We start from the raw sequence: 19,454 nt of genomic DNA on the forward strand, positions 1-19,454 counted from the left end.
AATCAGCCAGGCTGAGTACTTTCCCAACACCAGGGTGCTGTCAGGAGCAAAGCAGCCAAAGGCAACTGACTACATGACATTCTGGAAGAAGGTCACTGTGAAGTAATGACAGTGGTCTCGAGGTCCTCTTTTGCTCATTAGATCGGGTCGCTCCAATCATGCTTAACATCATAAAAAGGGGAATCAGAAAAACATTAAAATTCCAAATAGACACATGAAGTTATCATATGGGCAACTTAGTGTTTCCGCTTAGACTTAATAATAACCAGTTGCTAAGTGCTTTACTTGGCTTATCTTCTTTAATTATCACAACAGTCTTGCAGCAGCTATTATTAGCATCACTTTCATTTTTCAGACAAGGCACCTGAAGGATACAAAGGTAAAGCAGCTACTCAACAGCTACACAGACAGTAAGCCTGCGTGAGCTAAGTGGCCATACTCCTAACCTCCAAACAAAGATGCCCCCCTAAGTGGACGCTGCCCTCACAAAAGGATTGACAACCTTTTGGCACAACCCAGCGTGAGTGGCATTACTACACAGTCTCACCTTATTGTAGTGGATAAGGTTCCATCGTTTATCCATGAGAAAATAATTTGTGGACTGGGATTCTGGGATATTAAAAAACTCCAAACACTCCTAGAACAATAACAATAAATTTTAATTTTAATAAGTGTCTACTGACAATATATTATGTGCCAGATAGTAAATTAAAAATACAAATATTATAAAAACAAAGTAACTTTTCCAAAGGATTTTATATATATGTGAGTGTATATACATCTTATATATTACATGTGCATATGTATATGTGTGTATATATATCTATGTATGTGCTTGTACATATGTATGTATGTGTGTATACCTATGTATGTATATATGCACACACACATATGGATACACACTGGATTTGGATATGTAGTTATCTTCCAAAGATTAATAAACTAGTAATGTGTTCTAAACTAACCTATTTTCATAGTGCTAAAAGATGTACCATTATAATTCAGGCTGAGTGAGAAACCATGGAAGCATAAACTCAATATTGGGAAGAAAGCTAGTAACAACTTGAAGAATACAAACTATAGTGCACTGAGCACTTATCGTAGACTATATTCCAAGTTCAATGTTTTCCAGGTAAATTACTTGCACAACTTGTATTAGAACCCCAGTACTGTGGAAAAAGAAACTGAGAGAAGAGAGGTTTAGGTCATAGCGGTTGCGGTGGAGCCCAAGTTTGAACTCAAGTCTATCTGCCTTCATGTTCTCCTACCTTTCAACATAGAGTAGAAAGAGGAGGGATTGTTGAATTTTGCTTCTTTGGGCCTTAGAAATTCTCTGGAGATGTCCAAGTGAGGCCTAAAGGAGGCTTAGCAACCATTTCTACTGAAATAAAATGTACCAGTTTGGCAAAACTAGACTCTTCAGAGGCCTTTCCAGGTCTAACCTGGAGCTGTGTTCCAGGAAATGAGATCACCAAAATTCTGAACTTCACATAAATAATCACCAGTGATTCTAGTGGGAATCATGCAACTAATTTACTTATTATTTTACCTTAAAAACCTTATGGATTTTTAAAGTAAAATACACAGCTATGGATTACATTTCTTTTGAGGGGAATAAATGCCATAACAATTAAAAATACTTTCTTGACTCACTTCATTCATTTTATGGTACATATTTTCTGCTTCCTCAATAATTTCTGGGAGTGACAAGTCAAGACTATATCTTGTTCACCTAGATGCCACAGAAAAAGTCTCCGGCATGGATCATCAGTGACAGCTCAGGTGTGCCCCCGTGCTCAGTGTGCAGACCCAGGCCACCGTCAAAACCAGGACACCTGATGCCAGGAAGCTCTGAGGCGGGAATTCACAGCATCCCCGGGGCAGGTGGGAGTACACACCAGGGGAGTCATGCTGCTGCTGTAGCTGCATGATGTTTCTTATTTCAATGCAGAGCTAAAATGTCAGTAATGTGGGAAAAATTATGCAAGGAAAGAGAGGAAGTACAGAATAGTGGAATGGATTCTAGAAGAGGTAAACAAATACACATATTTTTGAAGATAGAAAAATGCCATTTAATTACAAGTTGCATGGTCAGTGAAGCATCTATAGTTAATGTGCCATTAAAAAATCACTTCTGGCCCTGGCTGGTGTAGCTCAGTGGATTGAGCACGGGCCTGTGAAGCAAAGGGTTGCTGGTTCGATTCCCAGTCAGGGCACATGCCTGGGTTGCAGGCCAGGTCCCCAGTAGGGGACACATGAGAGGCAACCGCACATTGATGTTTCTCTCCCACTCTTTCTCCTTCCCATCCCCTCTCTCTAAAAGTAAATAAATAAAATATATTTTTTTAAAATCACTCTGTCAAAGTCATCCCTACCTTTAACAGGGCTTCAAATTGAGTGTCTTCATGGACTGGTAACTGGGTTGGGATATCACACTCATTCTGTCCATGGACTACTAAGGTTTTGGTACCTATAGAAGGTAGAAATCATAGCAAACTCACTTCTACTATAGAAAAATATGTATTTAAAGCATAAAATTTAAAATAGTATTGATAACCTGATATGTTATTGTAATGATTAGTACTATTAGTACTATTAGTACTATTAGTACTATTAGAGCTTAATGTGATTTGTACATTCTACTAATTATACTACTTTATTTATAGTTAAATATATACTTTAAATCTATTCACTTATTAAATGATAGCTACCATTTACAGAGTTCTCAATACTTTTGCATGTGTTTTATGTGCATAATCATGCTTAAATCTCACAGCAACTTTATAAAATGGGTATTAATATTTTCATCTTACAAATGAGGAAAGAGTACTTACTCTTATAAGAATTTATAAGTAACTTATTCAACGAGAAACATTTCTTTAGTGCAGTGATTTTCAAACTTTTTCATCTCATTGCACACATAATTTTTAAAACTCTGAGGCACACCAAAAAATGTATTATACTTTTTGCCAATCTGACAAAAAATAGGTATAGTTTTGATTGATTGTTATGATAATTTTGAAAGTTGTCCAAGGACATTATTGTACAATAGTAAAGAGTATCAGGTGCCTATACTTGTATATAAAAATTTCTGGTACCAAGAATTAGCCAATCAGATGCAACCTGATTATGTGATGTGACCGATAAGATGCAACTCCATTATATGACCTATATATTTATGGTTCAAGACAGGGCATTCACACCAGATGGCTATTGCTGTGTTGTCTGTTGCACTTTTTTTATTTGACAATCTAGGGGAAAGAGGTCTGTGACCCTGACTAAATAGTTGGGTGTTGTACATTTCAAAAACCCTTGCAGCACACCAGTGCACCATGGCACACCTGCTGAAAATCAGTGACTTAGTGGAGGAGTCGGAATTTAAACCTTAAGCATGGTAACAAGTAATAGATCCTGTATTTTAAATGAGATGATCAGGCAATAATGGTTGAGAAACTATAAATAGAGACATTAGCAAAACCAAGATGAGGACCTGAAATGCAGCTTAAACGTACATTTTCTGTATTCTACTTAGCCAGTGGGACAATACTTATGCTACTTCATTCACTAATTACGAATCTTTGTGAACATTATAATATACTTCAATTTTTAATGAATTGTTTTTAAGAATATGAAGGGCAAAATGAGTTTATTTGCTAATAAAAACCATTCACTTTGTGGAATTATCTACAGAACATACGTAAATACACAACTACCATTCACTGAATGGTTTCCATGAGTCAGGTACCACAGTGAGTAATTTATATACCTAAATTCATTTACTTCTCAGGATTGTAAAGCATGGTTATATCCTTATTTTACACAGGAGGAACGAAAGCTTGAAAAACTATGAATTTTTCATAACTAATGCTAATCATATAAACAATAAATGGAAGTTCTATGACTGTAACACAGGCCTCTTTGCTGCCAGAAACTGTGTTCTTATATATGATTTTGTCATTCTCTTTACATGTGTCATCTCGGATTTTCCCAGTCACTGCACAAGAATAAAGGCTTGGCCAAATTTTTTTCTTAAACAAAGACAAGTTATTCAAAGTGTAAAGAAACTGTATCTAGAGTTTACATGGCAGTTCATGTTCTTTTGTAGTTCTCTTTCTTCCTGCTCTTCCTTTTCCAATTTTTCATAAAGCCATCTCTCACTGAGTTGACAAAGGACTGGGGTCCAAGCCATGCAAACAATATTATTCCCCTTGCAGTGCCAAGTGTTCATTCACAAAGCCTTTCCGTTCAGCTGGCTCTCTGCGATAGACTTAAATAAATCTGCAACCTTGGCAGCCCGTCAAGGACTGATTCATGGGGATCTCAGTTGTGATGTCTCTCTTTTCATCCGACAATTGCTGACTCTCTTAAAGGGTCTATTGTATTTCTTTGGAATGTATTAAACAAAAATTCTTTGAAGCACTCAACACCAGGGTCAGAACTCTGAAATTTTCTCATGAATGAAAGAGATGCCCGGTCTTTAAAAGGGTTATTTAGAACAAAATAAGTGAACAAACATGATAGAAACAGACTCAGATACAGAGAACAGACGGATGGTTGCCAGGGAAGACAGAGGTTGGAGGACGGGGCGCGAAAAGCAAAGGGATTCAGAAGTACAAATTGGTGGCTACAGAACAGTCACAGGGATATAAAGTACAGCACAGGGGATAGAGTCAACCATATTATAATAACTATGCATGGTGCCAAGTGAATACTGGGAATATTGGGGGGAGTCACTTTGTAAAGTGTATGATTGTCTAACCACTACTCTGTACAACCAAAACTAATACAAAATAATATTAAATGCAAACTATAATTGAAAAGGGAAATTAAAAAATGAAAGAGTTGCTTATAGTCTGAAATAAAAGTTGTATCTTCCCAAAGCGGTAACACATTACCTGGCATCGAAGCGGTCACCAGGAGCTTCACCTCGCACTGCTCCTTCTTCATGGTCTGCTTCAGATCCTTGAAGAAGAGGCCCTCTACGTAACCCACCACCTCCCACAGGAAAGTCAGCGTGGCTGAAATGGCATCCATGCCCCACTCGCAGGGGGTCCGCACAAAGTACATGATTAATCCCACCTGCAAGGCAGAACAGGGAGGGTTCACACAGCCACAGTGATCTTCAGCGCACGTTCTCTTTGCCTTGGCTTTTCATTTCTTGACTAAATATTCTTTGGCACCTTCATATTCTCAGTTCAAATGCTTCTCCAGCACTTTCAGTGGCCCTGAGCAACAGAGGGTATAACAGGAAAACTGGCCAGAATTGATTGCTGGACACTTTTATGTGTCACTAAAAAACGGCTACTTCTCAAGAGGAAAACAGAAGATCATTCGCCCAGGCTTCAACCCACTTGGTGGCCCAGGTACTGAGGTGACCCCAAAATAATCTCTATATGACGTTTGCCCAAACACTCGAGGCAGCATGGACCGTGTCCAAGGGTCTGAGCCTGGGAACACTCTGCTCGGCTAAGTCAATGCACTTAAAAGTCTTGGTGCCCTCTCGGTAACTTTGAAAAACCATGTGGTGTTTGTGCATTTTCAAACTGACACTTAAAATATTTCATTACTAGTTCATTTTTTGTTAATAGGAATAAAATCAACATTTTATACATGGAAATAAGAAGAGAACTGACTGCAGCTGGAATGTGTGTTTCATTAAATTCGATGAAATGCGCTTTAACAACCTTATTTAACGATGCACAACAAAAATCAGTATAAAAATAAAAGTCATCCCCTTTCGCAGTGGTCTTTAGCCATTGTTTCTTGAAACACTTGTTAATCCTCTAACACGTGCCAGTTACAATTGAAAGAATCAGTGTCGCTAATCTAACCTGAAGGCTGAATACCCTAAGGAGGGTCGAAGCTCAACCCCAATCAAAATCTATCAATGACAGGTGACGTGATAGTCACCAAGGGCCTTGGTCAATCATAAAGGAGGCTTCCTGAGAACTCACACAGTACACCAGATTATTTCTGTCTCACATGTCTGTCAGTGCAGCCCGGTGACATCTGTCATGGTCAGTGTGGGCCCTTCTGTGCACAGCAGGAGAACAACCATTGGGATGACTGGGCCTGCTCAAAAAGTGCTAGTACATATGTGTAAGTTGAGGATTTGGAGACTTTAAAAGTCTTCCCATACCCGCAGATATGCTCACACCCCAAGTTGAAGATCTCTCAGTGAAGCGAGGTGGTGGATGGAAATGTCACTAACAAAGTCTGGAAGAGGTGGGTTAGTGGCCCTGGCACCCCCACCACCCACATCTAAAACAGCTGTTGGAAAAGAGGCACAGTAGGGTAATGGCTTAACAATGGCTCTGCCCTTCCCAGTCTGGCCATTGTGAGTATAAGACCATTTCCTAAGTCCACCCAGAACACGCACGTGTTTGGGAATCAGGGGAAGATCAGGGTTTAGGCAGAAATGGAAAAAGAAGATTTGATATTCATGCAAAGGCTATGCAGCAAGGCTGTATGCAGCAAGATATACAGCAAGGCTAAAGTGTTGTCAGCCCTTTTCTCTATTTGCTTATGAATTACCCAGCAGGGAGGACTTACCCCTACTGGAGAGTACGGCAGAGGGACAGGAAAAGCCCTGAGGCTAAAAGATTAAGGAGAGCCTTGGTTCAAGGAAGCATTTCCCCTCTGCAGTGACTTGGGGAAAGGGCAGGTCACTGAGGGGGCTCTTGCCTCTGGTCCCTGACAGGAGTTCACCTCAGAGACTTTCCAAGCCAACCTGGATGCAACATAAGCTTGGCAGGTACATACTTCTGAGGGAAGGCCCTCATATTTGGCTCTGATAATCTTCCTTTGGCTTTGATGTGATGAAGACAGGACCAAGAAGTAGCAGAAGGCTCAGCTGGGGAGCTTTCTAGCTAGAATTGGCATAGGTTGGTGTCACTGTATAGGACGCTCTAGTGAGAGTCCTATGGGACTCACTACCAGAACTCAGGCCTCTGCAGCACCAGCAGGGCCTGAGGTGAGGTTCAGTCTCCCAACAGTCACCACTGGGAGTGGAGGGACCCCATGACACAGCAACCAGCCGGGCACCCGGCAACCAGTCAGATAAAGAGCACTGTCTCACGAAGAGAGGAGCCAGGTCAAATGCTGAATAAAGGATAGAATGGCGAACAAAGGTCTTGTCTCTTCCCGATTTCACATGGTGTTTAAAGATGAAAGCAATAGGGAAGGAAGGAAATTCCTAGAAACTATAATTTTAGCCAACAGAAACTGAACACTGTCCAAAGGCACTATTTATGTATTTTTATTATTCTGAACTTAAAACTGGATCGGACAAGATTTACATTATTTCCTTTGTCAACCAGCAGGTGGGTACTCAGGAGGAAAATCAAATCAGTCGTAGAGAAGAGAAAGGAACTACAAGAGGTTTTTCTGCACGTCAAAGTTGTAGTGTAAATTTATCACTCTGCTACAGATGCACAGACATAAGTCTTGTATTCTCCAATCTGCTGGGAGACCGACAATAGCAAGGGATCAGGAAGAATTTCTCTCAGCACGGAAATTTACTTGCCCACCTGTCTGCCTGGATTAAGGTGCAATTTCAAAGAATATACATCATGTCAACAGTCCCCAAACTGGGTATTCACTCAGGGTGCAAGGAGAATGCAAAGAAACTAGTAAATTCTGGAAGGTTCAGGAAGGAGTTGTCAGGAGGTCTTAAAACATAGAGAGCTACCGTACAAAAGTACACTCACAACTACTTTCCACCCAGAGCAACATTTTTGTGTGTGTTGAGTATGTGTGTGTGTGTGTGTTTAACAGTGAAATAAGAAAAGGGAAAAAATGACTAAAACACATATTTTCTCAAACCAAAAACAGGAACATAAGAAAGTTGTAAAATGCCAAAGGAAGATAGAGAGGAAACTGACATTTATGGTGTACCTATAACATATCCAGGATTGTACAGAAGACGTGTCCCCATACACACAATAGTGAATTTAGCTAATTACAACATTTAGCTCACTACCATTCACCTTTAGTCACATACGAGTGAGAATGAATTGCAAACAAAAATCTCTTAAGACTTTTTCTCATGTTGCTTTATCCTACCTGGACAGGAGCAGTTACAACCTACTGGGGGCTGAGACTTACCAAGTAGTTGAACAGGATGTGAGATGTCTGAGCAGGAAAGTCTCCAATGTTCAGGAGAAGTTTGCGCAGCATGTACATTAACTCATCCTGGAAGGGCAGAATTCTAGTCTCATTCAGCTGCTGCGCCGTAGGAAATCAAAGTAACTTCTTGAAAAGTAGGGGTGTGGACATTACCCACACCCCTTACTTTTCACCACATTTTGATGTCCATGTTCAACATTTTACATTGTCTATGTGACACTTGTTATGGACTATTTAAACCAACTTCGACACCTTCTCCTCAGAGCAAACACGTGAAATCACTGAGCAGTGGTCAGCCAACTTTTTTAAAACAATTCAAAATGTAGTCTGTGTCTACAGGTCACAGGCAAATCATGGAAAAGCTGTACATTGGGTCAACTCTGTTTGTTATGGCTGCCATAGGTGTGACAAGCATGTGAGGAGAACCTATGTTGAGAGGCCATCGCCAGGGGTGCTCGAACTTTTGGCGTCTCTGGGCCACACTGGAAGAAGAAGAGTTGTCTTGGGCCACACGTTAAATACACAAATACTAACGAAAACTGATGAGCACAAAGAGGTTTTAGGTAAATTTACAATTTTGTGTTGGGCCACATTCATAGCCGTCCTGAGCCGCAGGTTGGACACCCCTGCAACCAACCAGGTTTATTGAACTTCATAGTTCTGCTTCCTAGGTTTCAAGTGGGACAGATAAACAAAGTGAGAAAATAAGCGAAAGCGCAGCTAACCTTACCTTTCAGGAACGAAACTTAATCTTCTAGCAAACAGGACCGTAACACAGAAATGAACAAATGATATTTAATCATCAGTGAAGTTTACCATTGCTCAGAAGGCTACTTTTATCTGGCACAGTTTTCTTACAGGGTGGTTGGTTGAATTAGAATTTTTGATTAATGAAGCAATTCAACACATGCTCATAACCCTACTTGCATTCATCACAGACTACCAAGCAATCAGAATTCAATAAGTGTACCACTGCTAAGAACATTACACTGAGTTTAATCTTTGTTTAAAAAACTGAGAATCTGTAAGTATTTTAGGGTCATCGCTAGCAATGTACCACACACTATGGAGACATTAGCTAGTGGAGAAATGAGAAAGAAAACAGTAAAGTTTAATATTGCTTATCATTGTCATCAGAAGACATTGATGTTTCGTGCACAGCACTACAAAGTCCATTGCTTGCTTTTAACATTGTTCAAACACATAGCTACACTATTAAAAAAAAGAGAGGGAGAGAAAGAGGAATTTACTTGTCTATTGCTGATGGTCAATTTTTCCAGAAAGTGTCGAAGAACGGTTGATGGATCTTCAATCAGACAATTCCATAGGACTTGTTGGGCCACAGCGCTCACTTTAGAAGAGAAAAAAATGGTCTGTCTTAAATGAAAATAAATCTATTAGATAAAGTATTCAAACAATTTATTATGCTTTAATTAGTCTCTCTCTTTTTTGCCTTAAAATTCTGTGAACTGTTTTTCTATTGAAAGGTGAGTATTCTCATTGTTGTTGTTTTGAACATGTTAGCTTGTAAAGAAAACCTAACAAACAAGTATAGGACGGTCTTTAGGTTTTAGCATTGCTTGCATAAAAATACAATTGTGATATATAATGGAGTATCATTCAGTCTTAAAAAGAAAGAAATCCTGCCATTTGCAACACATGGATGGACTTTGAGGGCATTATGTTAAGTGAAATAAACCAGAGAAAGAAAAAGGCTGTATTATCTCACTTATATGTGAAATCTAAAACAACAACAAACAAAACCCAACAATACAAACAAAATCTGAACTCAATGAATAGATTTGTGATTTCCAGAGGTGGGGATGGTAGGTACGTGGGAAATGAATGAGGGTGGTGAGAAGTCACAAACTTCCAGTTATAAGCTAAGTCCTGGGGGTGCAATGTATGGTACGGTGACTACAGTTAACAATACTTCATTGTATATTTGAAACTGGCTAGAAGAGTAGACCTTACTATTCTTATAAGTAAAAAAATTATAACTGTGTGGTGATATATTTTAACTAAACTTATTGTGGTAATCATTTCGCACTATATACATATATCAAATCTTTGTGTTTTATACCTAAAACTAATATAGTGTTAAAGAATATATTTGTGGATCTTTGTTTTGAAAATCACTTTGATATTAGCAGTGGCGAGTGTTTATTTAATTAAAGTCATTTAATTATTTGAAGTATGAAAAAGTTTCTAAAGTAATTATTTGATTTTTAGAAAATACATTGTGTTAGGATTCGGAAGGATTAGAGGTAATCTTTCACTGTTCTCATGAATACTTTAAATAAATAACATCTTCTTTAGTCAAATAAAGTAGCTGAGCCAGTAATAATTAAGCTCCCATTTCTAACGATGGCTGTCTTAGAAATAAATAATTACCCCTAATGTGAAAGGAAGCACCACTTCTTTGGGGATAGTGGTCAGGCTGTGCCAGCTTGGAAGTGCCCAGGCTGAGAAAACAGGTGGGTCAAAGTGACTGGTGGGTAAGCACTGCATGACCCTCAGTCTAGTATATTTAGTTTAGTTTTCTAAACTAAGAATATAATTTAGTATATACTTATTATTCAATAGAGCCTATATTTTAAATAAGTGATACCATTTTTTGTTTCAGAAATTAACCATCCAATTAAAATTAAGAACTTTGTAAGTAATATGAACAGATATGTAAATATAAACTTTAGATGTCACATGTCTTTACACATAGTTAGAATATGTGTAGGTTTTTCAAAGGTTGAAATTGGTTGCAAAACTATCTTTATGATGCTTTTATTCTAATTGCTGAAGTAAGGCACCTTAATGATTAAAAATATAAAATACAGAAAAAAAGAGAAAAGTAAGACTAGTAAATCTACCAAGCATATAAACTATAAACATTTTGAAGGATGTCCTTTCACATATATAAAATATGTATTTATATGTGTTTTTAAATAATATCATATTAAAATATTCTTTGGTACTTAGTTGTTTTTTTTTTACTTAGTAATATACTGAATACTTTTTATGTCAGTATTCTTCTAGAATGTTATTTCTAACCTGTGCACAGAATGTTATCATATGGAACTAATCATGATTAACTAGACATTTAAACAAACTCTTTTATTAAAAAACTATATTTTATTGGTTATACTATTATAGTTGTCCCAATTTCCCCCCTCTACCCTCCTCCACCCAGCACCTCCACCTCCCTCAGGCAATCCCCATACAATTGTTCATGTCCATGGGTCATGCCTAGGTTCTTTTGGCTACTCCATCTCCTATCCTGTACTTTGCATCACCATGGCTATCTGATAACTACCTATTTGTACTTCTGAATCCCCTCCCCTCTTCACTCATTCCTCCACATCCCTCACACCAGGCAACCATCAAAATGCTCTCTGTATCCATGATCCAGTCTCCGTTCTTGTTTGCTTAGTTTGTTTTTAGATTCAATTGTTGATAGACATGTACTTATTGCCATTTTATAGTTCATAGTTGTTTTGATCTTCTTTTTATTAAATAAGTGCCTTTAACATTTCATAAAACACTGGTTTGCTGATGATGAACTCCTTTAGTTTTTTGTCTCGGAAGCTCTTTTTGTAAGATTATAATTATTTATTTTTAGAGAGAAGGGGAGGGAGGGAGAACAAGAGGGAGAAAAACATCAATGTGTGGTTGCCTCTCACGTGGCCCTCACTGAGGACCTGACCTGAAGACCAGGCATATGCCCTGGCTGGCAATTGAACTAGTGACCCTTTGGTTTGTAGCCTGTGCTCAATCCACTGAGTTATACCAGCCAGGGACAGGAAGCTCTTCATCTGCTTTTTGATTCTAAATGGTATGGTATCTTTGCTGGGTAGAGCAATCTTGGCTGTAGGTCCCTGCTTTTCATGACTTTGAATATTCTAGTCTGAGAAGTTTCTTTCAAGAAATCAGCTGATAGTCTTATGGAAATTTCCATGTAGGTAACTAACTGCTTTTTTATTGCTGCTTTTAAGATTCTCTCTTTATCTTTAACCTTTGGGATTTTAATTATGATGTGTCTTGAAGTAGACCTCTTTGCATCCATCTTGTTTGGGACTTTGTGCCTCCTGGACTTGCATGTCTATTTCCTTCACCAAATTAGGGAAGTTTTCTTTCATTTCTTTTTCAAATCAAATAGATTTCCAATTTCTTGCTCTTTTCTTCTCCTTCTGACACCCCTATGATGTGAATGTTGGGTCACTTGATGCTGTCCCAGAGGCTGATTATACTATCTTTGAATTTTTTAGATTCTTTTTTCTTCTTGTTGTTATGATTGGTTATTTTTTGTTTCCTTAAGTTCCAAGTCACTAATTTGATTCTCAGCTTCAACGACTCTACTGCTGTTTCCCTGTAAATTGTCCTTTGTTTTAATTAGTGTATCCTTCCTTTCTGACTGTATCTTACCAACCATGGGTATTTTCATTTAAAATAATCTTTGTAGTTCTTCTGAGATGAAATGTAAGAGCTCATTGTTTTAAACAACAAAGTTGTTTACAAATGTCATTGGCCATTAGATTGTATCTCTATCCTTTGCCCAGTTTTCTTTTGGGGTTTAAAAAATCATTATTGAGAAGGGCTTTTTAAATTAACATTAAAAGAACAGTAAACTGTTACAAATGTAAATCATCTCTGCCTCTAGTTTATCATTTCACATTGCAGTTATTTTCTTTAGGTACTACTTCTGGAGAGGTAATCAAGTGGGTAAGATGGCATTAGTGGTGCCAAGCTAATAACTGAAGATTTGTAATTTGGCCATAGCCGCTACTTGATTTCCATGTGGCCAGTAAGTGTCACACTGTTCTTCAGGCATGAACAATGCTCCTGGACCCAACCAGTTATCTGAGATGCAGGATTTTTGGTCATAAAGGTAGGGAGGAAGAGGTGAGGAAACCGATAGTGTTAGTTCAGTGTACCACAAATCTATAACATAATATGTGCATAAAACAAATCAACATGTGGCCAGTAGTTAACATCTTCAAAGATACCCTACTGTCCTATACCACAGAAACCACTTACGTATTTTAGTTTTACTAGTAAAACCATACCTGCTACTCCATCTTCCCGCACCTCACCATCCTCCATGAGATGAACGATGGGGAGCACTGCTGCACAGATGCATGCTGGGAACACTGCCTGGGGGGGCTGGGGCACATGGTGGTTCGGTGTGTGTTCAGTGGTATGCTCCTCATCTGAAGCAAGAGACACAATTCGGGTGCTTTTTTCAGTACTGAAATTCTAGTGCAAGAACTCTTCTCAGTTCAAGGACTACTTATTTAACGGTTTTGGGTATATAAATACCCATTTGTTAAAAAGACTATTCTTTACCTGTTGAATTTTCTTGATACCCCTTTTCAAACATGAAATCAATGGAAATGTAATGGTTTACTTCTGGTTGTTCAAATCTATTCAATTGATCTGCACATGTCAATCCTTGTTCATTGCAGGTTTGTAGTTAAGTTTTGAAATTGGAAAATATGAGTCTTCCAACATTGTTCTTCATTTCCAAGGTTATTTTGGCTGTTTAAGGATATGGAACAACTAGAACTCTCATGCTTTTTGGTAGGAAGGTAAAAACTACATGGCCACTTTGGAAATAGTTTGGTAGTTTTTTTCTCATAAAACTTGCACAGAGCTATTCATTGCAGCAATGGTGTCACCATAATAGCCAAAAAAAAAGTGTAAATGACCCAAATGTCGACTAACTGGTACACTGATACAATGTAGAATATCCATATAATGAAACATCAACTGGTAATGAAAAGGGATGAAGAATTTATACATGTGACAACCTTGAAAATATTATGTTCAGTCAAATCAAGTCACAAAATGCTACATAATGTATGATTCCTATATATGAAATATAGAGAGTTGGAAAATCCATAGAAATAGAAAAAATATTTCTTGCCAGGAGCTTGGGGAAGTGATGAATGAGAAATGACTGTTAATGAGTATAGGGTCTCTTTCTAGAATGATGAAAATATTCTAAAACTAGATAGTGGTGATGTTTGCACACTCTATGAGTACTAACAAACACTGCATTATATTCTCTAAAAGGGTGAATTGTGTGGCATGTGAATTACATCTCAATACAATGTTATAAACATATACACGTGCCTTGGATTTCATCTCGGTAAGTTGTGATTAATTAGCATTGGTCAGTTTTTAAGTTCCCCCGGGTTGTATAGCCAAAAGCTGAGAGCCATTGGTTCCCGTACAATTTTTTAATATGATAAAATTTGTATAATGATGAGACATAATTTCTGAACAGTTTTTTTATAACTTTATAGATCAGTGAAGAAATTGTATAATCATGAAGCAGTGAGTCCCAGATAGCTGCTCATCATTAGAGAAGCATATTTTTAAAATTCTTAGGACCCCAGGGCATCATGTTCCACACCCCCTTCGCCCCCTGCTGGAATCAGATTTCATTACAGCAGTAGCATGAGCTTTGGTCTTCCTATGGTTGTTTAATTATTCCAGAATAGCACCTTAAAGCACCCCACTGGATTTTAGCCACACACTGGGATACTCTGAGTGCACTGTAAAAATACTGATGGATAGGTCCCACCTTTAGAGATTCTGATTTGGTCCTGGGTGTGGATTAGGCATTTTTAAAAGCTCCCCAGTTGATTGTAATGTGTAGCAAGGGTTTAAAACTGGTAACTGGCTAGAACAGTGTCTACTTACCCTCAGCAATATAATTATTTGAAATGTAATTAAAATAGAGTCAATTTTATAAAAGACAATTGCTGGGTAAAATCAACAATAATTTTTTTAGGGTACCACATAATTCAATAATTTTTTAGAACTTAAAGTCATAAAACAAGTTGTTTAATGAAGGCAGTGTAGTGTAGTGAAGCAAGATAATGTTAAAGGACAAGTGTTTCAGAACTCACAGTCGCGAGGAATAAACATCACATTTGCAAGAGGACACACCTTCGGCACTCACAGCTGAACGCACCGACCAGACTGACCCTCGGCGGAAGGAATAATTCCTGTGGGAGGTGCTGGAGGTGCAGGAGGGACTGACGGACAATCGTCGGGATGCCAGGTTCGTGACTTCTTCTACTGGCAAAGAAAATGGGGAACATGAACTTTGGTTTTACAGCAAAATGGGTTATCATCACAACTATAATTGTATGTACATCACAAGTGTATTCTGCTCTTGGCCAGCCTAGAGCTTAAGTGATTTAGAATGTGTTTAGAAAAGAAAAAAAATTACAGAAAGACAAAATCCCTCCCAAAGATTCCACAAAAGCAGGGCGGAGAATCACTAATTTTAGAATGCTCCCTAAGTCATTTTCTGATACCAGCCAATAAGTGTATGCACTTCTGAAGGTTGAAGGGAGTTAACAGGCTAGCCCCATTTTTAATGATTAAAAAAATCACTTGCTTCTACTTTAATAAACACTTTGGATTCAGCTGTTCCCTGAATCACAATCACTGCTTGGTCCTTTCTCATTTTGGTTCATTCTGTGTGGCTAACATCCTCCTCTTTAAACAGGCCAACTGTAATCATTTAGAAAATGAAAACTCTCTTTCTTTGGATAGTGTCAGATGGTGAGAGAGAGACAGAGAAAGCGTGTCACCTCATCTCACAAAAAATTATCAATGTGTATCTCAAAGCAAGTCCTGTCCCTTTCCTGTGACTCAGCCCCCGAGAATCCCCTGTGTAGAGGGCACCTTCTTCTTCTGGCTCTGAGCTGGGTGTGCAGGTGGGCTCGTAGCAAGCCTCCTGGGTGATGGGGATGGCGGTGATGAGGCTGGCTTCTCGACCAAGACGTTTCTTCTCTTCCTCCTGTTGCAGGTTCTTTAAGATGTGCTCTGCCCTTTGATGGGAGCGAGACACAGCCCGGGCTGAAAAGGATTTCTGTGGAGACATGAAGGCAAGGTTATTTAATAGCAATTCTCTTATAAGCTCACAAGCAGAAAGAGTGCTCCATTGAATTCCACAGATGTGCTACTCTGAGCTCAGGGAATGTTCATGCACCATCATCTGCTTTCCTGGGAATTGACTTGTTTTTCCACCAAGGTCCCAGGTTGATACAACTAAACTACTCCTTTCTACCCAATCAGAATAATTCTTTGAGAGTGTTGGCAATTTCTGAAAAAAAATCCTCTTTTACTCTTAGGACTTGGGGTGATATCAATGATTCACTCTTTAAACATTACAATTAAATAGTTTTAATGCTCTCTTTCCAGTATTTTTGAATGGGTTTTAAATGAAGGCCATTCATTTCATAAGGTTAATAAAAGAGCAAGGCAGAACTAAGGAAAGGAGGAGGGATGAGATCTACCTTTCATATAAACCAATTACTTAAGTGATTTATTTCATTTTTTTAAATCTTAAGGATGTGCCACAGTGTAAATACATAATATTTGTAGATAAATACAGTGACACATGGTAAACACTTAACAATATTTGTAGACACAAAGTTACTGATGGAAATTATGAAGCGTTTTGTTGTCATAGGTTGAATGTAAAATTTGACTCTGTTTACCAGCAGGAAAGGCATAACAGACAAGAACAGAATAAAGGAGAAAACTTCACTCTGCATAATGGCCATTCTGTTTGTGTCTGCCTCATGACACTTACGCTGAGACCAGGTCCCAGAGCTGTGGGCAGCAGGGACGTGACCACTGGAGTTCTTGGTTACCAATAAGAGTGAATGTCCAGGTATAACAGTTACTCCACACTTTGTTGTTGCCAGTGCTCATACAGGGTGTCAGAGACAGATAAGAGGTATTGGCCACTGTCCTAAAGGGCTGCAGTCATAGAAGTCCCCTTTAAGCATGATCTTAACCTAAGATCAATGGTTTCCCACAATGAATAGCATAACAGCAATTTAGGGCATTTGATGGGCCAAATGGCAAAGTATTTTCAGTCAGAGGTTAAGATACTTTATTATGATAAGGTAAGCAAAGAGCTGTGGCATGAAGGACAAAGAACTGAATATAGAACCAGGGGATTTGGTATCAAATTCACTGTGAACTTGGAATAAAGAATGTGCTTGGCTCATGAGTCAGCCACTGGTCTAGGGGAAAACTCAAAGATCCTTCTGACAGTGGTTAGGATGATGAGATGATGACACATATCGGGGTGAGAAAAGGGGTGCCTTTCTGTTTGGCATGAAACCATCCGATGTAAAAGTACTGTATGCAGAAGAGTTAAAATAAAATATTTTTATGGGTAGAGTTCAAAATAACAGTTGCCAAGGAAACTACAAGGCCTAGAAAATATATGTGTGACATACAAAATGTTTAACCTGACTCCACGTATTCAACTAACTTTTTAAAATATCCTCCCCTGAGGATACATTTATGAATTTGAAAGAGAGAACAGGGGGAGAGAGAGAGATCAATATGAGAAAGAAACATTGACTGGTTGCCTCCTGTACTCGCTCTGACCAGAAACCAAACCCACAACATCAGTATGTGCCCTGATGGAGGATCAAACCTCATGAACAGGATGAGGCTCCAATGAACCAAGCCACACGGGCCAAGGCTTAACTAACTTTTTAAAGAAGTGAGAATAGAAACAGCAAAATGATGTGTTGTTTTTTTCCTTCTGCCATTTAAAATGGCATTTAAAACATAACACTAATTAGAATAAAGAGGGCACTTTTCTGTTCTATAGAATAAGGGTACAATGGTAACCTTCCTGGGGATATTTTATGAGATGTACCAAATATCTTTAATATTTATATACCAATTGCCCTAAATCCTATGATTTTCTAATTATGAGCTTGTGCAAAGAGATTTTTTCTATTTTTACTTTATTTTGAAATTTTTCTACATTACTAATACAGAAAAATGCTACTCAACAGGTAAAAAAGTCTGATTTTGAAGATTCAAAAGGCACAGACACTTGGTTCTTGTTTTTAAATAGACAATGTTCTGAACTTAACTGTTCATAAATTGTATTACATAGGGCAGTGATCTATTAGAGTACTCTAAGGTCTGAAGTCTCACTAGTGTTATTGACGAGGATGACACAGGTGATTGACAAGACAAGGAACAGACTTAGGTTGAAATAAGAAAACTAGAGACGCCAACTTTTTTTTTTCTTATTCACCTAGGATCAGTATCATTAAATTTGGGGTAGCTTATGCATTATAGGTCGAAAATGTTTGTTTAATAATAAAAGAGGCAAAAGTATTACCTATGGCCAAGAAATCAATGCCTAATAGTTTTATAAGGTGACTGCTGCTTTGATTATAAAACAGTACCATGTTGGCTTGGAGACCTGAGAATGCTCGTCCAGATGTTGCTTCCTTCTCCTCTAGTCATAAGAACAAAAGACCTTCTGGGGCTGTATTTTTGTGTCATTATTATATTCTTATGACAAAAAATGAATCAATGATCTAACACATTCATTGTTCTCCTCTCTTACAGGCAGACCATGAAGCCTGGAGGAGAGAAAGTGCCTGTTACTCACAGACTGGTCTTCGTTGATGGGGTCTTGGACACTCCCGCTGCACTGAGGGACCCAGGGCGGGTCGAACATTGGGACAGACGGCATTCCAAGCACTGGCGAGGGCAAGGTGAAGTTTATACTGGGAGGCGGGATCTGTTAGTTGATATCAGAAGAATGATGTGAGTAAGATGGAGTCTGAAGTATAATTTTGACAATCTTATAGAACACAGGATGTTATAGATCAGAGGATGGACCTCTCTGGGCCTCAGTTGACTCGTTAACAAAATGAAGGGTTTGAACTAAATGATCCCAATTTTTGTTAATCATCCCATCCAGAAAACATCTCTTTGTGTATATAGAGCAAAGTGTCTGGATGATTACATACCAAATTTTTAAGTGCTTGCCTCTGGGCACAGTAGTGGACCTAGAGGTTTATAGAGACTTGACTTTCTTACTCTATGTTCTTCCATAGTTCAATTTTTGTAACAATAAGGTCATTCGTGTATGAGTTAAGTTCCTTATAAGGGGAGGACTCAAAAACCAAAATTTGTTTATACAAAATTGTATATTTATTCTTACATGTTTAAACTTCAGTCACCTTCAAAGTACCCTCTATTTGATGCAATCTACCTATCAAGATTTTTTTCCACTGCTCAAAACAGTTTGTGAACTTGTTGATTCTGATGCCTTTTAGCTCATTTGCCATTTTTAGTTTCATGTCTTCTACATTGGCAAAATGTTTCCCTTTGAGGACTTTTTTCATTCGGAGAAACAACAAAAAATGGTCACATGGAGTGAGATCAGGTGAATAGGGAGGGTGGGGCATGGGGGTTACGCCAATTTTGGTCAAAAACCACTGAACACTCAGCGCAGTCTGGGCAGGTGTGCTTGCTAA

General features: G+C 38.4%; 1 protein-coding gene across 1 annotated transcript in view; it reads right to left on the reverse strand.

Annotated features, from left to right (window-relative positions):
- UNC80 (unc-80 subunit of NALCN channel complex) overlaps nucleotides 1-19,454 on the reverse strand; it is a 157,183-nt gene that overhangs the window by 45,876 nt on the left and 91,853 nt on the right. Inside the window, exons 25-33 of the mRNA XM_037042137.1 lie at nucleotides 18,581-18,712; nucleotides 15,826-16,012; nucleotides 15,079-15,210; nucleotides 13,188-13,331; nucleotides 9,378-9,478; nucleotides 8,107-8,193; nucleotides 4,896-5,079; nucleotides 2,376-2,470; nucleotides 548-637 (exon numbers count right to left, since the gene is read on the reverse strand). Coding sequence (XP_036898032.1) covers nucleotides 548-637; nucleotides 2,376-2,470; nucleotides 4,896-5,079; nucleotides 8,107-8,193; nucleotides 9,378-9,478; nucleotides 13,188-13,331; nucleotides 15,079-15,210; nucleotides 15,826-16,012; nucleotides 18,581-18,712 — 1,152 coding nt within the window. The remainder of the gene's footprint in view (nucleotides 1-547; nucleotides 638-2,375; nucleotides 2,471-4,895; nucleotides 5,080-8,106; nucleotides 8,194-9,377; nucleotides 9,479-13,187; nucleotides 13,332-15,078; nucleotides 15,211-15,825; nucleotides 16,013-18,580; nucleotides 18,713-19,454) is intronic.

The sequence above is a fragment of the Sturnira hondurensis genome, unplaced genomic scaffold (assembly GCF_014824575.4).
Source record: "Sturnira hondurensis isolate 20B ecotype Veracruz unplaced genomic scaffold, ASM1482457v3 Scaffold0003681, whole genome shotgun sequence".
In the NCBI taxonomy this organism is placed as follows: domain Eukaryota; kingdom Metazoa; phylum Chordata; class Mammalia; order Chiroptera; family Phyllostomidae; genus Sturnira; species Sturnira hondurensis.